Here is a 17,397-nt window from a genome sequence, read left to right as displayed (position 1 = left end):
GGGGGAGTGAGCCATATATATTTGAGGGGAGATTGATATGGAAAAAAGTATATAAATGAGATGCACCGTTGCCATCATATCTTTTCTTCTTTCCCGTAAACACATTTTTTTTTGTATTGCTATTATGGACATTATCGAGAAGGTCGATATCCCGAGTGATAATAAAGATGCGGTCAAATTGACTGCAGGCATGTATCAAGACAGCTTCATTCTGCCATCTCAGTCTATCATCAACTACGACTTGACACCGCTCAAATTCAATGATATCAGCTCTACTGAGAAGGATTCAGAGAAAGTACCGCCTTTCGTCGCAAATCTAATTGATTTCAGCAATGAGAATGATGATATAATGGTGGCGAACCATGCGACTAGCAATTCAGCTTCTAATTCTATTTGGTACTCAATCAATTTATCATGTCTGATCGGAATCGCTAATATGTTGTCATGGATACATAGGGTACCTGCAGACAAGCGTCCTCAAATCTCACCAAATAAATACAACGATTGGATCAAAATACACACAAGCGATAAACATACGAGTGCTACAGTATCAAGGAAGAGAACTGTCTTATCGACGCTGTCTTTTAATGCCACAGACGATGATAGCAATAGCAGTGGAAGCAATACCAGTGATGAAGAGGAGGAACCTGCTACTCCAACAACCTCAAACACAATGCATTTGATACCAGGTTTGTGATTCCAAGTTTCTTTTTGACTTTTAAAGTAACGTGGTTGTGAATTCTGGCATAATTTAGATACCTTTGCTGAAAAATTAAAGGAGGATCAGCCTGGAAAAGATAGCAAAGAGGAGGCAAATGACCAGAAAATTACTGAAGCTCTCCTTTGCCGCCAAGCAAACCGCATAGAACAGGAGGCATCATTGAACCAAATGGAGAATAATTTGTCGATTCAATTAGAGCAGCCACCACCTATGCATAAGCAATCCACCACACCGCAGCCAAAGGAACAGACGCCGATCAATGTGCCTCGAGTAGTAATAACAGCGAAATCTCCTGATACACTCAATGCAGATTCTCATTCAAAGAAAGATAGAAAATCTTGGTTTAGCGGACTATTGCAAGACCTCAAAAAAACGAGCAAGCCTCAGAAATCAAAGAAAGCTGGGCTATCGAGCTTATTCTCAAGGTCATCATCGCCATCGTCATCTAGTAGAAAGCAAGAAACGACTCAAACTAAAAGTTCAAATACCGTGAAAACTCAACAAACATCTCCATCATCATCATCATTATCGCTATCGCCAACAAAACCATCCAATGCTAAACCTAAAAAGAAGAAATTAGAGTCAGAAGTTTCAAAGCACACAATGACCCGAAGGGACACTCCACCACTTCCTCAACGATACCCACACAGCACAGAGCGTGCGATTTATCGTCTTTCTCACGTCAAATTAGGGAATCCTAGACGTCCATTGCAGCAGCAGGTAGCCATTTCCAATATGATGTATTGGTATCTATCGATCCAGCAGCAAGAGCAACAACAGCAGTTTCAACAACAGCAACAATTGCAACAAAATTACTATTACAACAAAAGACAACAGATTTACTTTAATAATATATACCAAGCTACATATCAATCATTTGAGCCGCCTACACCAGGTGGCGGGTATCATCAGCACCAACCTCACCTCCATTCATACCCCACCACGCCTGCCTCCCATCATCATCAACAACAGCAGCTCTCTTACTATGCAAATTTATCTGTACAGCAACAATATGACGAAAGCTATCATACAACATCTTCCACTACCGAGAAACCCAAGACAAACAAGAAGAAATTCAAGCCAGTTCGGAATACGCAATATGATCCGATGGTGTTTGAGAATAGTGTTGGGATACAGAACCTTCAATAGATCTGCAAATACTCAATAAAATTTCCTTGTTGAATAAACGTACAAAGGATTTATGGACAGCTATACAGAATCAGGAGACTGATAAATGTTGACGCATTGCCTGGTTATAGATTGGCTTCCAATTTCAAATTTATATGTTTAAGCAAAATTGACCTTCCATAGTTCGTGTGGTTAACAGTAGTTATTTTTCTACTATAATACAATGCTTATCAATAAAATAGTTAGTAGGCTCTGTAATGAGCTTTGGTCAGTGGCAAAACAACCTTTCCCTGCATGATAGGTGCTGCATATACGCCTTCAACAAACATCCTTTTACATGTACCTAAGAGACAACTCAATGGCTAGTGTATGTATTAATAACAAACAGCATAAACGATTATTTTATAAATAGCTTTCATTATAAGGGGAATTTGTGAAAGTAATGGTTATAAGGAAGGTTGGATTAGATGGAGATGAGATAGTAGGTAGGTCTTTGTGTTTTACTCTGATGAAGTAGGCTCAGGCTTTTGTATTTGGGTAGATTCTTTGATGGCCATCAATTGCTTTGCACGGAAAGTTTCATAGTGGATCATGGCGGTGGTTTCAATCAAATCCTGCAAATGAGTGCGAGTTAAAAAGTTGCGAAGATGAATGAATTCACAATGCTCAGGATTCTCAACATTGATGGCTCCCCAACGAGTCTTTCTTCCACGAACAGCCTTGCCATCGATGACTACATTACGCTCAGATCCCACAACAGCGAATGGAATCAACTCCCAAATGCTTTCGTTCAAGGACTTTTCCTGCTCCTCATCTTCTTCACTTTCGTAAGGATATAATCTAATGTTGTGGAATGACAGTTCTGCCTTGATCTATGGAAGCCGTCAGTAATCTGGATTGGTGTGTTTACTTGTCAAATCTTACTCTTTGTTTGAAAGCATCACGTTCTTCGGTAGTAAGTGAATCAGACTTTGCAATGACAGGAACGACATTTACAACTTCAGAAAGCTTCTTGAGCACAACCACGTCAATTGGTTTAAGACTAAATAGTGCATTAATACGCAGATTCTCCCCCCCCCCCTCCTCCTAATTTTGCAGGTAATTGGAATTCAAACTTACGAGTGACCAGAAGGAGTGATGAAGAAGAGACAACAGTGAACGCGAGTATCAACAATGTAACGCTCACGTCTAGCTGTCAGTTCCTTGCGAAGGTAAGCAGAATGTTGATCTTTGATGTACTTGATAATGGGTTCCCAACTATAATACTTGCGCTTAATATTCTATGACATGATGTGTTGATTTTATTGCTATTACCAGTTGTCATTGTTAACTTGATCGCCATAACCAGGTGTGTCCACAATATTGAGTCTTAAGCGAACTCCATTTTCCTCAATGGCTACACAAACAGTATTTAGTTGAGAATCTAAGCAAGTAATTAAATCAATCACTACTTACTATGAGAAACTGCCTCGATCTCGGTAGTTTGACGAGTAGATTCGGATGCTTCGAGTCTTCCTTTGCTCTCAATCAAATGCGATGCAAAAATGGTGTTTACAAGTGTAGATTTACCGAGACCAGATTGGCCTATTTAAGCAGCAGGCACATTTAGTATACTTTCTCTCGCTTTTTTTATCCACAATCTGGACTATTTACCAACTACCATCACATTGAATTGAAATCCCTTTTTCAACAACTTCTTCTCGATTTGTTGTGTAATGGTATCGAAGCCGACATAACTATTCAATACAGTCTGTGTGATAGCACCAAGAAACTTAGTACACATCCAGTGTTAGAGTCCATCCAACAAGCATTGTCTTACCTGAGGAACGACATTGGGAGGTTGCTCTGAGGAAGGTGAGGAAACTGCAGATACTGACATTTTTTTTTGTTCAAAATGAAGATGGGGAAGAAACAAAAGAAAACAGATAATCTTATCGGGGTCCTTTTGCTGAAAAATAGGTACAAAAAGAGAGTGTGAGAGGTAACACAAAATAACAATCCACGTGTGTATCTTTTAAATCCAAGTAGGAGGCACCTGTCGAGATTCCTATTAAAGTACTCGAGATTGTATTTTGATCCAACGTTGCTGTTGACAAAAAGAGAAAAGAAGCTTCAAGTCGAAACGTCGGCCTTTATCTTTTGCATTCAATTAAGGCGAAACACATATTGATCTGTCTTGGAACTCAGGGATATTGCATCGTATTAGCAATTACCATTTCAACATATACGCAGCGCAATGAAGCTCAATTATTAGCTCTGTTCATCTAAATTTATTCGTAATGATAAACAAATTGTTGTCTGACGTAAAATAATTAGTAGTACAAACGCAGATCATGGATCAGTTTGGCTTGTAATCAATATTTTTTGATTCGACTTTATGATTCAATAAAAGAACAGCAGTACAGGAACGCAGAAACACGCTTGCCACTGCATACAGCTTTGCAGGAGGTCATCGTCATTCAACTACTTCAGCCCCTACATAAGTTTCATGTATGTTTTTAGGAAGCATTCAAGCAAATTTCTTTCAATTCTTGAATCGATGTTTTCTTTAATACATGCATAATTATTTGCTTTATTTTAGGCTCTTGAAGCATATACCACACCCATTAGCGGATCAGATTCTAGACTTGAACACTCTGTTAACCCCCGGCAGCTGTAATAGATTTAGCCTGTGTCTGTTTTGACAGGCGATTTTTGACCTCTGACCTCTGACACTATATAATCATCAGTAATGCCCAGCATTATGAGATGCAGTATTGTCTATGTTGTTTCTTCATACTCAATATCTATTATATACAAGTAGATGTCTCATTTTGATAGTGCTGCTGCCAAATTCTATCTCACATTGCGTCTGAAAATATTAATTCAAACAACAATAATACATTTGACTATAAATACTTCTTTTCAGCTATGATGATGGCATGAAGTATATAATCCAGTTACGATTTTGAATTACATACATATGTGGGCATTCTGCTGATCTGGATCACTTTCTCTACAGAGCATCTTGTAAAAACTTTCCACGCGATACAAAAGATCATATGAGGTGCTGTCATGATACAAGCAAAACAACCCTCCATACACTACATACAGAAACTAGAAAATTGGGATTCTTCCTATATCAGTTCCCAAATACAAGGCTGGCATCATTTAATTATAGAATAACATATTAAGACAACAATCTAAGACATGTATTTTAACATTTCTTTATCATAAACCTTGATTAATAGGAAATTCCTCGCCTTTAGATATTGCTTTCGTATTGAAAGTGATATTCGAAAGACAAGACGGCTTGGTCTTTTATTCCCATCACACAGACACTATCATAAGCTCTTTTGAAATTTTGTACAAATGAAATATATGTTCAAAAGTTTACTTGTAGTAGTAATGACAGATTTGGTATACTGAACTAAGAGTGCTAGGAATTTGAGACTTCTGTCATCAGCGAGTCAATATAAAAACTGCTGACCCAATTTCAATTATGAAACGACTGCTGCTTGTAGCGCATAGACCGTTTTGAACAAAAAATCTCCTTTCTTCTTCCACATATACAACAACCTCTTAATTGCAAGTAGTGAGTTGGTAAATAAGGTATTATAAGCATTAAATTCAAAACCGCTTGTTGGTTGTATCTTGCTTAGCTGTGGCGTGTGTCAAATCAAAATACAACGTACAATTGAATAATCTGCCAAAGAATATACGGTGCTGAAGTAGTTCATAAAGTAAACCCAGCGCGCTCATTGACTAATGCTAGCCCACAAAAGAAAACTTGTTTGCCCCACTACTGTAGTAAAAGTTAGCTTTGAGCGACTGATTTTGGACAATCTCGTTGTAATTATACTTTTAGGCAGTGTACCTCCGTAGAATCATTTAAACCAGATTCCACTACATTACAGAATTTGTAGATTTCATGCATTTCTATTTGCTTGACTTTAATGCAAGGCTTTGTTACTTATGGCCCCACCATGCTGATCGACCCTGACTCAGCGTGTCCGACACTACTAACCATTTCTCCTTCATTATTAGTGTGCAACATCGAGGATAATCTTTAAATTTGTTGCGACTAGATATGATATCTCTGTTGTGGACGGCGACCACCATAAGTGCGTTCAATCCGAGCAAATCGTTAAATCTAAAATTGCATAATATCATTGACTCTCAAGTGTCAAGATTACTGTAATCGCGCATTTCAATAAGCAAGATCTGAGCCATGGAACTCGAAGAAAAGCGCCTATTACTTGGAAATTGAGTTCTGTACAATGCAGAACATCTGGGTCATCAGACAGAAGTGTAATTTACTTACTCTTCTGGCAATGCAACCCACTACATCGTCGTTTTAGGCCGAGTTCTGTTCAAATTTAGCCATTTTCAGGCACGAATAACTCATGCTACAAAGCGTTTTGAGCGCTTGGAATAGCACCACACGCCTCCTCTTGACCACGATTTGCTTCCTAATGTTTTATCTCGATTTTCTTTGGGTCACTGCAAAGTCATAAAAATTATCGTTTTTCCATGAGTATTAGCAAGGGAAAATTCTTGAAAATCAAACGATCGCGTTTTTCACCTCAAAAATGAAGACGTTTCCTATGATACATATCAGATCAAGTTGATGGTAAAGATGAAATGCAACATTGGAAGCTACTTTTATAAAACTTTTATATGCTGAATATTGGCATATCCACAGAAGACCTGTTTTCATATTTTTACAAATTGCTCATTATTTTCAGTCTGAAAGCTCAATGTAACCAACATCATTCGATGCGCCCTTATTGACTCTTTATAAATGCATTAGAAAGTTGGGTTTGACAACGACAATTTTCATAGTCAAATCTAGCAGAAACGTTTAAAGAATGTCAGTGTTGCATACAAGCATGCATCTTAGGCTACATTCACTTTCTCCTCAAGCCACCTTTTACAGTGTAGCAGCATAGATGATGTTTATCGTATCACATCACATCTATGTTTACAAGTCCAGTCAATTGTGTGTGCACAGGTGCCTCAGGAACTACAATACATTCAATCTCCCCAATGTCAAAATATCGAGATCCACCTACACTACATGAAACATACCGACTTAGGTGGCCTCTCAACAAGCTATACCAACAATCCATAAGGCCCCAGTGGCCTGCTATTTATATACCATCTCAACGTAGTAGTCATTGACCAGGGATCTACCATATTTGAGCAAGCTAGATGCCCTGTAATAAAGAAGCTCTTTGCTTTCGTTTTAGATACAGTTGACAACTGATTATTATCATCGACTTATTATTACGAATTCATCAGTCAGATCTAGTCAAATTTGAACACAAAAATGACAACTGCACAAATCTAAATTTGAGTGCCGCAGCGACAGCTGCTGTGGCAGAAAACTGAGGCCAAATCTACTGGCCGTGACGTCGGGTATGGCGTTCTCTCGCTTTCCCATACCCCTATTTTTTTTTTACCCTTTTTGCAAAACGCGTTTAGTATCAAACCATGTTGGTTTTGGAAACCGTTTGAATGATAATAATACTCTAGTAGCTTCTAATAACACAGCCTTGTACTGTTAGAAGTACTTGATACTACTTCTTTGAAGTGGAGTATGATAGTAGGTACCATTCAATAACAAGCACTAGCATACGTAAAATAAGCACTAATAATTAAATTTGTTTATTAGGTTTTGATAATTTTTTTGCCTGTTTGACGTCGGTGCTGTTGTCATTACTTCTCTGTTATATCGGCTGTCTGCTTCTTTGGTTTACCGTGTCTGGTTGTTTCTTCTTTGGTCTCTATCTCTGGCGGTTGCTTCTTTAGTCTTTGTCTGGTCTCTGGTGACACTCGCTCTTCGGTTTTTCTATGGTGTTGCTGCTGGTGTTGCTGCTAGTCTGGTCTTTCTTGGTCTGCTGTCTCTGTTGTATGGTTGTTCTTTGTTTTATCTCTGTTGATTGCCTATTCTCTTCTGGTCTATCCGTGGGTGTGGTAAGTGGTAAGTATCTTTTTTTCTTGTGGTCGCAATGATATAAAGCTTCTCTGGGCGTTTGTATTATTGCTTCCTTTCTCGTGATAATGCATTCGTAATGTTTGCTTTGTTGCATTTTTTTTCTTTTTTTTTTTGTTGGCTGTGATATGATCGGCTCAACGGATGCTTGCAATGTTGTTGCTTCTTATGTATAAACAACAAGCATGATGTACTACTATATATCTGTATTGCCGTCGTAATACTACTTTGTTATATGGTCGTGAATTGTTGTTTGTGTTGCCACTGTCGCTTCACATGAAACAACATTAGTCATTATGTTGTATTGCGCACTTATAATACTGCTGTTGCTCCTGCAATTGTGCGTGTTTGTGTTGCTTGACATCTGACTATTATCATGCACGTTGCTCATGTATGCATTTTTGTTGCAACAACAGCGAGCTGTTCTGAACATCTTTGATGTTGTCTTTGTTATACCTTTCTTTTGTCTCACTTTTTTGTGTGAGTGTTCCTTTTTTGCTTACATACTACTATACTTCTATAGTACATTAGTATGTTCTTTTCTTCTTTCTTTTATTATTATTATGTTTCTTTGAAGCATACCTTTTTTTTTACGTTGTGGTGGATGTGCCTATCCCTGAAGCTCAACAAGACTTTATCCGAGGCTAGGAGGTAGATAGGCTGCCTCTACTTGGTTATCGCTACTTACTTTAGTGATGATTGAGGGTCTCAATGCCTGAATGTAAAGCTAGGTGGTGTAAGTAAGGCATGCTCTAGCACCTGGGGAAAATTTGATGATAGTTACAGCTATATTGCTATATAGCGGAGCTTAAAATTTTGCCTCACATCAAAACAGGGGGAAACCCTCGCAAAATTTTTTTTAGGTTAGCGGAGTTTTCGAGCAATCTGATTGGCTCAGAGGTCCAAACGGCGAAGGCTTACAACTAGTTGGTTTCCTATTGATCTGTCAATAAATATGATTTTGTGTCTGTAATAAAGTGAGGTAATTGATTTGGAAAGGCTATCGCATAATCTGAATACTTTCTTTTGCTTTTGTTGAAGGTTTTCATATCTGGCAATGCCAGTCAGCCTGGCTTATTACCATTAAGATATATTATGTGATTACAGCTTCCTACTCATGATTTGCAGCATTCAACATGGCATTTGTACTGTCGAGGAATCTAGCTCTCTTATAATCTTTCATGTCTAGAGCACTGAAAGCAATCTATATACGGGCAGATATTATACCTGGATGACCTTTTCTAACACTAAGTAAGCAAGTACAATCAAACTGGGCTGCAAATTAGTTATAGAATCACAAATCTTGATGTACAAACTGCAAAAGTGTCACCTTATTCATAATTGACAGACGTTTGTAGTGATATTTTTCACACTAAACTCTCGTAAACGCTTCATCATTGAAATTCTGCATTTCGTGTTATATTGGTATTTTATGACTCTAAATGGGTAAATTATCACAGATACGTCTAAGGATATCATATGCATTTAACGGAATGTTGTTGAAGCAGAAGCGCCAGATGTATCATGATGAGTAGGTAGCAATGCCTCTCTTTTTGATCCTGTAGAAGGACCTACCAAGCCTTTTTTTCTTTTGATCAGATAATCCTCTAAGAGTATAGCATTTTTGGTATTTGCTTTGAACATGATGTCTAGAACATCACCAACGACAGGGACAACACCAATAAAGAAATCAAATGTAATGTTGAACATCATCTTTGATACTATCGAGGTTGGCAAATCAGCCTCCATAGCCATATGAACCACTTGCAATGCTAACAATACGCCCAAAGCATCTCCCACTACCGGGAATAAACCTGACAATAAATTTCAGTCGATATCAGGTACCTGAAACATTGAGCAAGCGCTTGACTTACCAACGATGCCATCCAAGCCAATTTGACAGCAGCAGCAGTTCATGCCCTTGTCCAAAAGAATAGCTCTCTTTTTTACTCGTTTCAAAATGTCTCTTTCGTGAGGCGAAAGAATAGCATCGGGTGATTCAGCTTTATTCCACCAACGCTTCTTTTGATGTTGCTCCAGTTGTATCTGCTCTGTAGTTTGCCTATGGTTTGCAGATTGCTGCTGTTGCTGATTACCAATAAATTGTTTTATAGCATACTTTGCCATATTCTCCTTGTTCATGGCTGTGTCAATATGGTATAGAAATTAGTAGGTTTTTATTGAGAAAAAGAAAGAGTGAAGGAAATGAATGAGATTAAAATATAACAATGAACTAATAATGACTAAACGCAGTACACTTTTGCTGGAATCATAAATCCATCTTCATCACTTGACGAGCTAGAAGCCACAAACGGTGGCGTGATAACAAATGCCACCACACCGCCCTCACGGCTACTTTCCATCGTTGACTCGTTGTAGTAAGCGCCTTCCTCGATATGTAGAATTTCTATTGTAGGGTGCTCTTGGCATTTGATCATGGTATTCAGCTGAAGAGCATCGTGCACTATATTTGACCATTTTAGCTTGATCTCGCTTGTCTGCTTGGCATCCACCACGTTGTATATTTGGCATAGTTGTTGCGATGTGGTGTCTATAATACGATTTGTAGCTGCCTCAATGGCTTCGGCCTCTTCATTTGACTGCTTGACAACAAAACTGCTGATCTGCTGCTTCATTCGAGCAGCCCACGATGTGTTTCGTTTCTCTACCCAATGGTGTATTTTACCAAATGCATGATTGAGGGAGACACCTGGATGTATGGATGTCTGCAAGATATCCTGCATAATTGTGTCCATCAATAACTTTTCTGTGAGTAAGGAGATGGCTGCTGTGTCTAGTTCTTCATTTTCAAAGAAATGCTGCATCATGTCTGGCCAGTAACCAAAGAAGTAATCCAATGTACTTGCTGTAGCTGTGTCGCTTAATGGCAAACATAAATCACTCACTTTTTGAATTACACTTCTCAGCTGCTGTTCTATCGATACTTGATCTGTCGAATTACGGATGTTCTTGACATGCGAGTGAAAGCGACTCTCCATTCGACGATAATCCAACTTTTTAGCCTCCAGTTCTTTTAGCAACGACTGGTATAATCCTTCTAATCGACCTAATTTCTCGCCTGCAATCTTTGCTTCCTCCTCTCGTTCGTCCTTTTCTTTTTGTATCTGTTGATTTTCAAGCTCTCTCTCTTGCTCATATTGGTATTCAATGTCATCCTTTTCGTTTTGTATCCGTTCGACAATCTCCTTGTGAATTTGCAATGATTCATTCAATGAGTAGATGATGAGATCTTTGTCTGATTCAGATTCGCCCTTGAGGTTCATGCGCTTGTACCTAGGTTGATCAGTCAACAAGCCTTGCTCTTCTTCTTCTTCTTCTTCTTCTTCTTCTTCATTATCGCTATCAAACCGCCCAATTTCTTCCTTCTCATCGTCTCCACTAATATAGTATTCATCGGCATCATCATCGTCGTATTGCAGCTGTATAATCTCAGATTTGTCTTCTCTATCGTCATCGTCTGTGGATGTTAGACTGATGGTGTTTGTCTCCAAACTATCCTCCTCTTCTGCTTCCTCATCCAACAAATCCGATGCTGGTTGCTGTTGTACCTTCTGACAGACCATGTCATTTGTTGTAGCACCATCTTGTGTACTTTCTGGCATAGGTCCAATTTCCAAATTAGTCACTTGTGTATTTACCATGATAAAACTGCTTGTTTAAAATTTCAAGATAAAGGGAACAAAAAGGAACAGCTTAAATAAAGTGTTATGCATTGCAGTACAGGCGGTCAAGTTGTCGAAAAAAAGGAGATTAATAAGTCACATCAAAGCTATCATAAACACAAACAAGACACGTACATCAGCAACGATTAAGGAGACATGAGTGCTACTTTTTGCAAAAGATTCTTAATGTCAAAAATATACTTGACGTTATTCATGCTATGAGCAATTTTACTTTAAAATTTATCTTGGAGAATCAAGGAGGGTGAGCCTATTGTTTGATTGCTTCATTTCTGAGTTTTGAGAGGGATTCCAATGTTGCAATGCTCTATTAGAAAAGAAATGAATGAAATCGGCAGTTTTGTTATGAAAAGGACAATGTGCAAACAAGTAGCCTTTTTTTATTGCTAATCAGCCTCGAATATTCATAGTTTTGCACTGATATTGAAAAGAGCACAGTCCCATCAAATTGAAATGAAACCTCCAATGCCGCATACTAAGGGGTACACTATCTTGGTTTAAGCATCTCCAACATTCTGCTCAGAAGGGGTTTCATTAGACTTCTTTATGAATCTCTGTTGGAAGTGAGCTGTGGAGTTGACGTTGGGATAAGGCTCTTCAGGCACACTTTTACCAAGGAATTTGCAAAGTCCCTCCCATCCCTCGCCCAGCTTGAAGGAATACAATTGAGTTGCAGGAACTACTTCCTTGACTTGTTTGATGTGATTGTCATAATAGTTGCGCATGAACTCCTCGTCCAAAAACTTTTCATCGTCTTCAATGTACCCATCCAAAATTATCTGTCGATTGAGTTCTCTGAATTCATAGTGGGGATGGCCTGGCTGCAGCTTCTTTCCGTTACGAATAGCAGGGTAGATGGTGTTCTTCATTGATTTGTACCAGTCCTCAAAAGGACGCTCAGTTAAAACAACTTTTGCGTTGGGATATCTGAACAAAAGATCCTTGTAAAAATGAGCAGCGGTCCAATCTGCAGCGGCAGTGTAGCCTTCATAGACCTCGTCCCAGTTCGCTTCACTCTTGTTCAAGAAAGCATCGTAGAAACGTTTGCTGCTTTGATTTGTTGGGTCTTCCAAACATCTCTTCATATGATGGCATTTGTAGCTACATTGATTGCTCAGTTTACCTAGCCTTAAATACGTAGCTTAACTCACCCGAGTATATCCAATGCCTCACAAAAGCTACTGGTACCTGTGCGGCCAAGGCCAGCGCCAATTACCTCAATTGTCATTATGTGCTGTTATTATGATAAAGAAGAGGAAGAAGGAGAAAAAAGAAATCTTTCGAAAAACGCCTTTATAGCTGTGAATTTATGCGCGCAACTGTTTGTTTGTTTGTTTAGATACTATGCATCATGAAAATAAAGACAGTTGCATTTTCGAAACTGAAACTTGCTAAGAGGCAAATCACTTATGGGGTGCTCTATTTGGGGTTGAGGCTGATTGATGCGAGATAGATCCTTATGCGCTGAGCAATTGGCTGTTTGCGTCGTCGAGGGACATTGTATGTTAACCATCAATGTATCAAAGCACTTAAGAGTATGCATGTGCATAATGTTCTTGTTATCAACCAATGTTTCTTTCCTTTCCGAACGATCGTCAATGTCCGTAAGTAAACACTGCGATAATCTCAACAAAATACCCTAAACCCCATGTCTATAGTAAATCGCAGACATTGCCTAACACTAAAAACCACACGAACCATTGCCCTGATCCAAATGTTCATAAGCTGTTGCATGAATATCTTTGCCGTTTGTTTTGCGAAAACTGATTAGATGTCAATCAATATCGTGTTAGTCAAAATAAGGCAATCTATGAAATCCTGATAGAATAGAGGAAAGGCCTTGGAAAGATCGAGAAAGACGCTTGCATGTACTATGCAAGTATGCAACTGGTTGCTTTGTTCTACAGATCAGCCAAAGCCTCTTGATCTAGTAATCATGTGTAACTACATTATCAATGGGATAATTAAAGGAGCTTTTTTTTTTTTTTGTTCTATTCTGTAATAATGAAAGAAAAAGAAAGGAGCATCTTGTAATAAAGTAAAAAGAAACAAAGTAGAAGCGAAATAGTTATAATAATAAATGGTGAGGTAGATATAAAAAAAATAAATAGATTATATGTATAGAGTATGTAATATGGTATACGTGGAAGGAATAAAGGGGCAAAAGAGGAGAGGATGAGTGAAAAAGACAGAGGTTAACAGTAAAAGTGGCATATGGGGAAGAGTATGGTAGTAATAGCATATTATAAATTAAAGTAAGAGATCGTAAGCGTGTATGATCAAAAATTCGACAACAGCATTCTTGTAGCTCATATCAACGAGATCACGACTTGATTCGACATCACGCAACAATGTAGGTCCAAACACCATGGCTAAATTCTTTGTTGTCATCAAGTTTTCGTTATGGCGTTTTTGGACACTATCCGAATGCGTTGTTAGCGATACGAGGGGCTATTTAGTCATTTTCGTAATATTCGACAGACTTACCTGTACAAATGCTTGATCAGTAATCGAAGTGTGTCATAATTGACTTTTGGTAGCTGTGATAGCAGTTCAAAGAACTTGTCTGTCTTGTTTTGGCCAACTTGGTTTGCTATACATAATAGACAGATCAGCAACTCGTTTTGATTAGTATGGCATGTCAGATACTTACACACTGCATCAATAAATTGAGAATACAGATTATAAGGCAGCAGGGGGTTAGGCAGTTCTCTGAAATATTGCTTGAGAACACTTGTTACAGCGCAGATGTCATTGACGGATTCATCGTCTTCCAGATCAACAGGCTCGCCAGCATCAAATGATTGATGAATCAGTCGCATTTGTGCCGCACCACCAGATTTACGATATATGCCTTCATAGTCCATACCTCGTTTTTCGACAGCTTGAATACATTGTTCAATGATCAATGGGATGGGTCTATCCTCGTATCGAGAACGTTCGGCCAGGTCGCCGCCAAACAGCTTGATAGTCTCTTCAACAGCAGGGGGCGATTCCAAGCTGCTGCTGGTATGAGACCCATAGCACAACTGAGGCACATGAGGTAGACAGCGAGCATGTGTGGCATACAGGCAGCCTTGACAGCGTAATTCAGACAGACCCCACATTTTTTCACCGCAAGCATCGCATTTGACAGGTCGCAAGAAGGAAGTAGGCAGAAATGTATGTGATCCGTGTTGATGCATGCTTTCAGATGATTGCTTTTTGGACGAAAGGTCTGGTGATTGCGACAAGCTGAGCGTACTGGAGGTCGTCAGGTTGCTGTGGCCGTATAGCTGAGCAGCAGGGTCCTTCTTCCCGCTTAACTTTGCAAACATGTTGCCCTTCTTTTTTAGCTTAAAGACCTTGGGTTGCTGTTGCTGTTGCTGTTGTTGCTGCTGCTGGTAATGATAATGAATGCTGGTTTCACTGGATTTGCGTTGTTGTAGAATAGGAGAGTTGAGCTCAGATGACAAGCTGGGCGAAGGAGAGTACAAAAAGGAAGTGCCTGCCATGACAGCAGCAGCTTCTCGCTCTCTTTCAGTGACACGACGTGACAAGTCGTTGTTCATCTCTGTCAGTTCAGCGTTTTTGGTGTTGAGCATCACCATTTCATGCAGCACATCATCTCGAATGGCTTCCAATGTCTTGGTTTCCATGCGCACTTGCTCACGATCGCTGTATAGAGACTTGATTTCACAGGCCAAGGCGTCTTGAACAGCCACAAGGCCAGTTTGTTTTGAAAGGCTTTCAATGTCTTTGCAGAGTACGTTACGATAGCCCTTGAGTTCATTGCATGTTCTGTCTAATTCCACACGAATCTTGGCTACCCGTTCAATCTCTTCTTTGGTGATGGCGGCTAGCTCAGGCCTTGCAAGCTGTTTAGCAAGGTAAGCCAGGTGCAATTGATGCTTTAGCTGCAAAATAGTGTACTCTTGCTGTTGGCGTAAGGCAACTTCTTTGGCAAACTCTTCCTTTGCACGTGTAAATTCATCCAAGGCTTTGCGACTTGCGTCTTTAATCTTGGTGTAACTAGTTTGCATAGCAGCTAATTTAGCTTGTGTGGCATCAAGTTCTGTGCGCAGTTGGTCTGTGGTAGTTGAGGAGGATGACACGGTGCAAATGGACAGGCTTGATTTGTTGTCAATGGACTCTGCGGACGACACAGCTGCTGGTGGTTGAGGAAAGTCGTAATCATCAGTCATTAGGGAGGACTCGAGGTATTGCGAAGCACGAGTGATATTTTCAGTGGTCTTGACAATCACGGGAACGGCTGCAGCTTTCTGCTTGTCCTGCTGGCTGCCGTAGATGTCCAGAGAGATGTTGGCCCCCAACTTCTTGGTCAGATTGACAAGGTCAGTAGATTCATTATCAAAAAATGAAAGATTGAGGGACGGCATGTCTGTGAGCGAACTCGATGTAGTTAATTTAGATTTCTTACTGTTGTCGCCAATGGATAAAGGAGGTGAGCTGGGTGATTTTGTCACAACTTCAGATCGTGAGGGAGTGGGCCCTATCAGGCGCATTTTTGGGGGAATCTCTACTGAATTGCTACGAGAACGAGATGGTGTAGGTGGGTCTCTCTTTGACGATTGTTGCATATAATCTGCAACTAATTGTGGATCGAATAAGCGGCTCGTATGACGATTGCTGTTGCTATGAGATGCTGTCGCTGTGCCAAGCAGGTTTTTCTTTCGAGACTATACACCATTATTAGAAATTTGACCTCTTTTCTCCTTATATTTCTTCATATTGTCATTTACCTGAGCAGCAGGAGGAGAAGAGGTAGCAGCAGCAGTAGCGGCATTAGCAGGTGGGATGGCTGGCAACTCCTTTGCTTGCTGCTTCAGTTGCAGTCGCTTTTCTCGTTCTTCTCGTCGTCTTTGCTTTTCGGCTCTGCGTTTTTCATGACATGGTGTACAGTGGATGCCCTGTAAAGCGAATGTCAGCCTTAATGTATATCTATCAGGGTCCATTGGTCATGTACCTTGCTGGTTTGGGTAAATACTAAATCATCAATCTTCTTTTTGCATGACACGCATTGAAAGCAGTCTGCGTGGTACGCCTCATCACCTATTGCTCACCTAAGTACAGGTTTCCAGCAATGAGGCTCGTATATCTTACCTGTCATGATGGCTTCATCTCGGATGACCTGCTTACAAGCATTGCAGCAATAAGAACAGCTCTCGCAAACAGGTCTTCCGTTTGTTAATAGCAGCAAATTTGATTCGCAATCCACTGGATCAGAGCACTTTGCACAAATGAAGCTAATTAAGGTTATTGTTATGCAATTGCAGCCAGGGAAACTTCTCGAGTAGTTACCATTTCAGATGAAACAACGAATCACCAAATGCTATCACTGAACCCTCTTCAATTATAAGCTGACAACCTGTACATGCTGGTCCTTCCATTCTGCTAAATTCTTTTTACTGCTGTTTCGATGAATGTTGTGATGAATTGACCAAATGTTCTGTTATACAGCCAGATGTGTATTCAATCAAAAAGAAATGGAATAAAAGAGAGAGAGAGAGAGAGAGAGAAAGAGAAAGAAGAGAAGAAATGAAAAAAAGAGAAATATATAAATTAGATTCGATATACTTTTTTATGTATGCTTTCAAAGAAAAAGAGGGGCAACCTAATGAGAAAAAAAAAACTGCTTGGAGATGAAAAAGACGAAAAAATTAATATGTGTAATACAGCATTCTACAATAAATGGTTTGTGTGATCCTATCTTAAATTTAGCGTAACACACGCAAAACAAAGGCTTGTTTTGCTATAGCAAAAAAAGCTTAATAGCAAGCAGCGTCCAGGCCCTTACAATACTTCAAACAATTTCAGGTAGATGGGAAAAGAAGCAACCCTGCATTGTACGCACCAACACACATTCATTC

At 39.5% G+C, this 17,397-nt stretch overlaps 6 protein-coding genes across 6 annotated transcripts; 1 reads left to right on the top strand and 5 right to left on the bottom strand.

The window, feature by feature from the left end:
- Nucleotides 1-124: 124 nt before the first annotated feature.
- Nucleotides 125-1,870, top strand: ATC70_003275 (uncharacterized protein; the record flags this gene model as incomplete). The annotated part of the gene is made up of 3 exons (XM_064822638.1): nucleotides 125-396; nucleotides 457-689; nucleotides 756-1,870. 3 exons carry the CDS (start codon nucleotides 125-127, stop codon nucleotides 1,868-1,870), a joined length of 1,620 nt encoding a protein of 539 aa, XP_064679238.1.
- A 479-nt stretch (nucleotides 1,871-2,349) lies between these two features.
- SCS2_2 (phosphatidylinositol-binding protein scs2) lies at nucleotides 2,350-3,728 on the bottom strand (the record flags this gene model as incomplete). Its single annotated transcript, XM_064822637.1, has 7 exons — nucleotides 2,350-2,721; nucleotides 2,774-2,891; nucleotides 2,969-3,106; nucleotides 3,164-3,245; nucleotides 3,305-3,433; nucleotides 3,503-3,620; nucleotides 3,669-3,728. 7 exons carry the CDS (start codon nucleotides 3,726-3,728, stop codon nucleotides 2,350-2,352), a joined length of 1,017 nt encoding a protein of 338 aa, XP_064679237.1.
- A 5,583-nt stretch (nucleotides 3,729-9,311) lies between these two features.
- On the bottom strand, nucleotides 9,312-9,968 carry ATC70_003273 (uncharacterized protein; the record flags this gene model as incomplete). Its single annotated transcript, XM_064822636.1, has 2 exons — nucleotides 9,312-9,640; nucleotides 9,701-9,968. 2 exons carry the CDS (start codon nucleotides 9,966-9,968, stop codon nucleotides 9,312-9,314), a joined length of 597 nt encoding a protein of 198 aa, XP_064679236.1.
- Nucleotides 9,969-10,069: 101 nt separating this feature from the next.
- On the bottom strand, nucleotides 10,070-11,488 carry ATC70_003272 (uncharacterized protein; the record flags this gene model as incomplete). The annotated part of the gene is made up of 1 exon (XM_064822635.1): nucleotides 10,070-11,488. One exon carries the CDS (start codon nucleotides 11,486-11,488, stop codon nucleotides 10,070-10,072), a length of 1,419 nt encoding a protein of 472 aa, XP_064679235.1.
- Nucleotides 11,489-12,024: 536 nt separating this feature from the next.
- MPG1_1 (mannose-1-phosphate guanyltransferase) lies at nucleotides 12,025-12,612 on the bottom strand (the record flags this gene model as incomplete). Its single annotated transcript, XM_064822634.1, has 1 exon — nucleotides 12,025-12,612. The coding sequence occupies one exon, from the start codon at nucleotides 12,610-12,612 to the stop codon at nucleotides 12,025-12,027; it is 588 nt and encodes a 195-aa protein (XP_064679234.1).
- A 1,165-nt stretch (nucleotides 12,613-13,777) lies between these two features.
- ATC70_003270 (uncharacterized protein) lies at nucleotides 13,778-16,637 on the bottom strand (the record flags this gene model as incomplete). The annotated part of the gene is made up of 6 exons (XM_064822633.1): nucleotides 13,778-13,946; nucleotides 14,015-14,120; nucleotides 14,181-16,206; nucleotides 16,270-16,437; nucleotides 16,494-16,579; nucleotides 16,631-16,637. The coding sequence occupies 6 exons, from the start codon at nucleotides 16,635-16,637 to the stop codon at nucleotides 13,778-13,780; spliced, it is 2,562 nt and encodes an 853-aa protein (XP_064679233.1).
- Nucleotides 16,638-17,397: the final 760 nt, after the last annotated feature.

This window comes from Mucor velutinosus (assembly GCF_035048745.1).
Source record: "Mucor velutinosus strain NIH1002 chromosome Unknown tig00000165, whole genome shotgun sequence".
Taxonomy (NCBI): domain Eukaryota; kingdom Fungi; phylum Mucoromycota; class Mucoromycetes; order Mucorales; family Mucoraceae; genus Mucor; species Mucor velutinosus.
The sequence above is the reverse complement of the archived record's forward strand: the minus strand, read 5'-3'. Positions and strand labels throughout refer to the sequence as shown.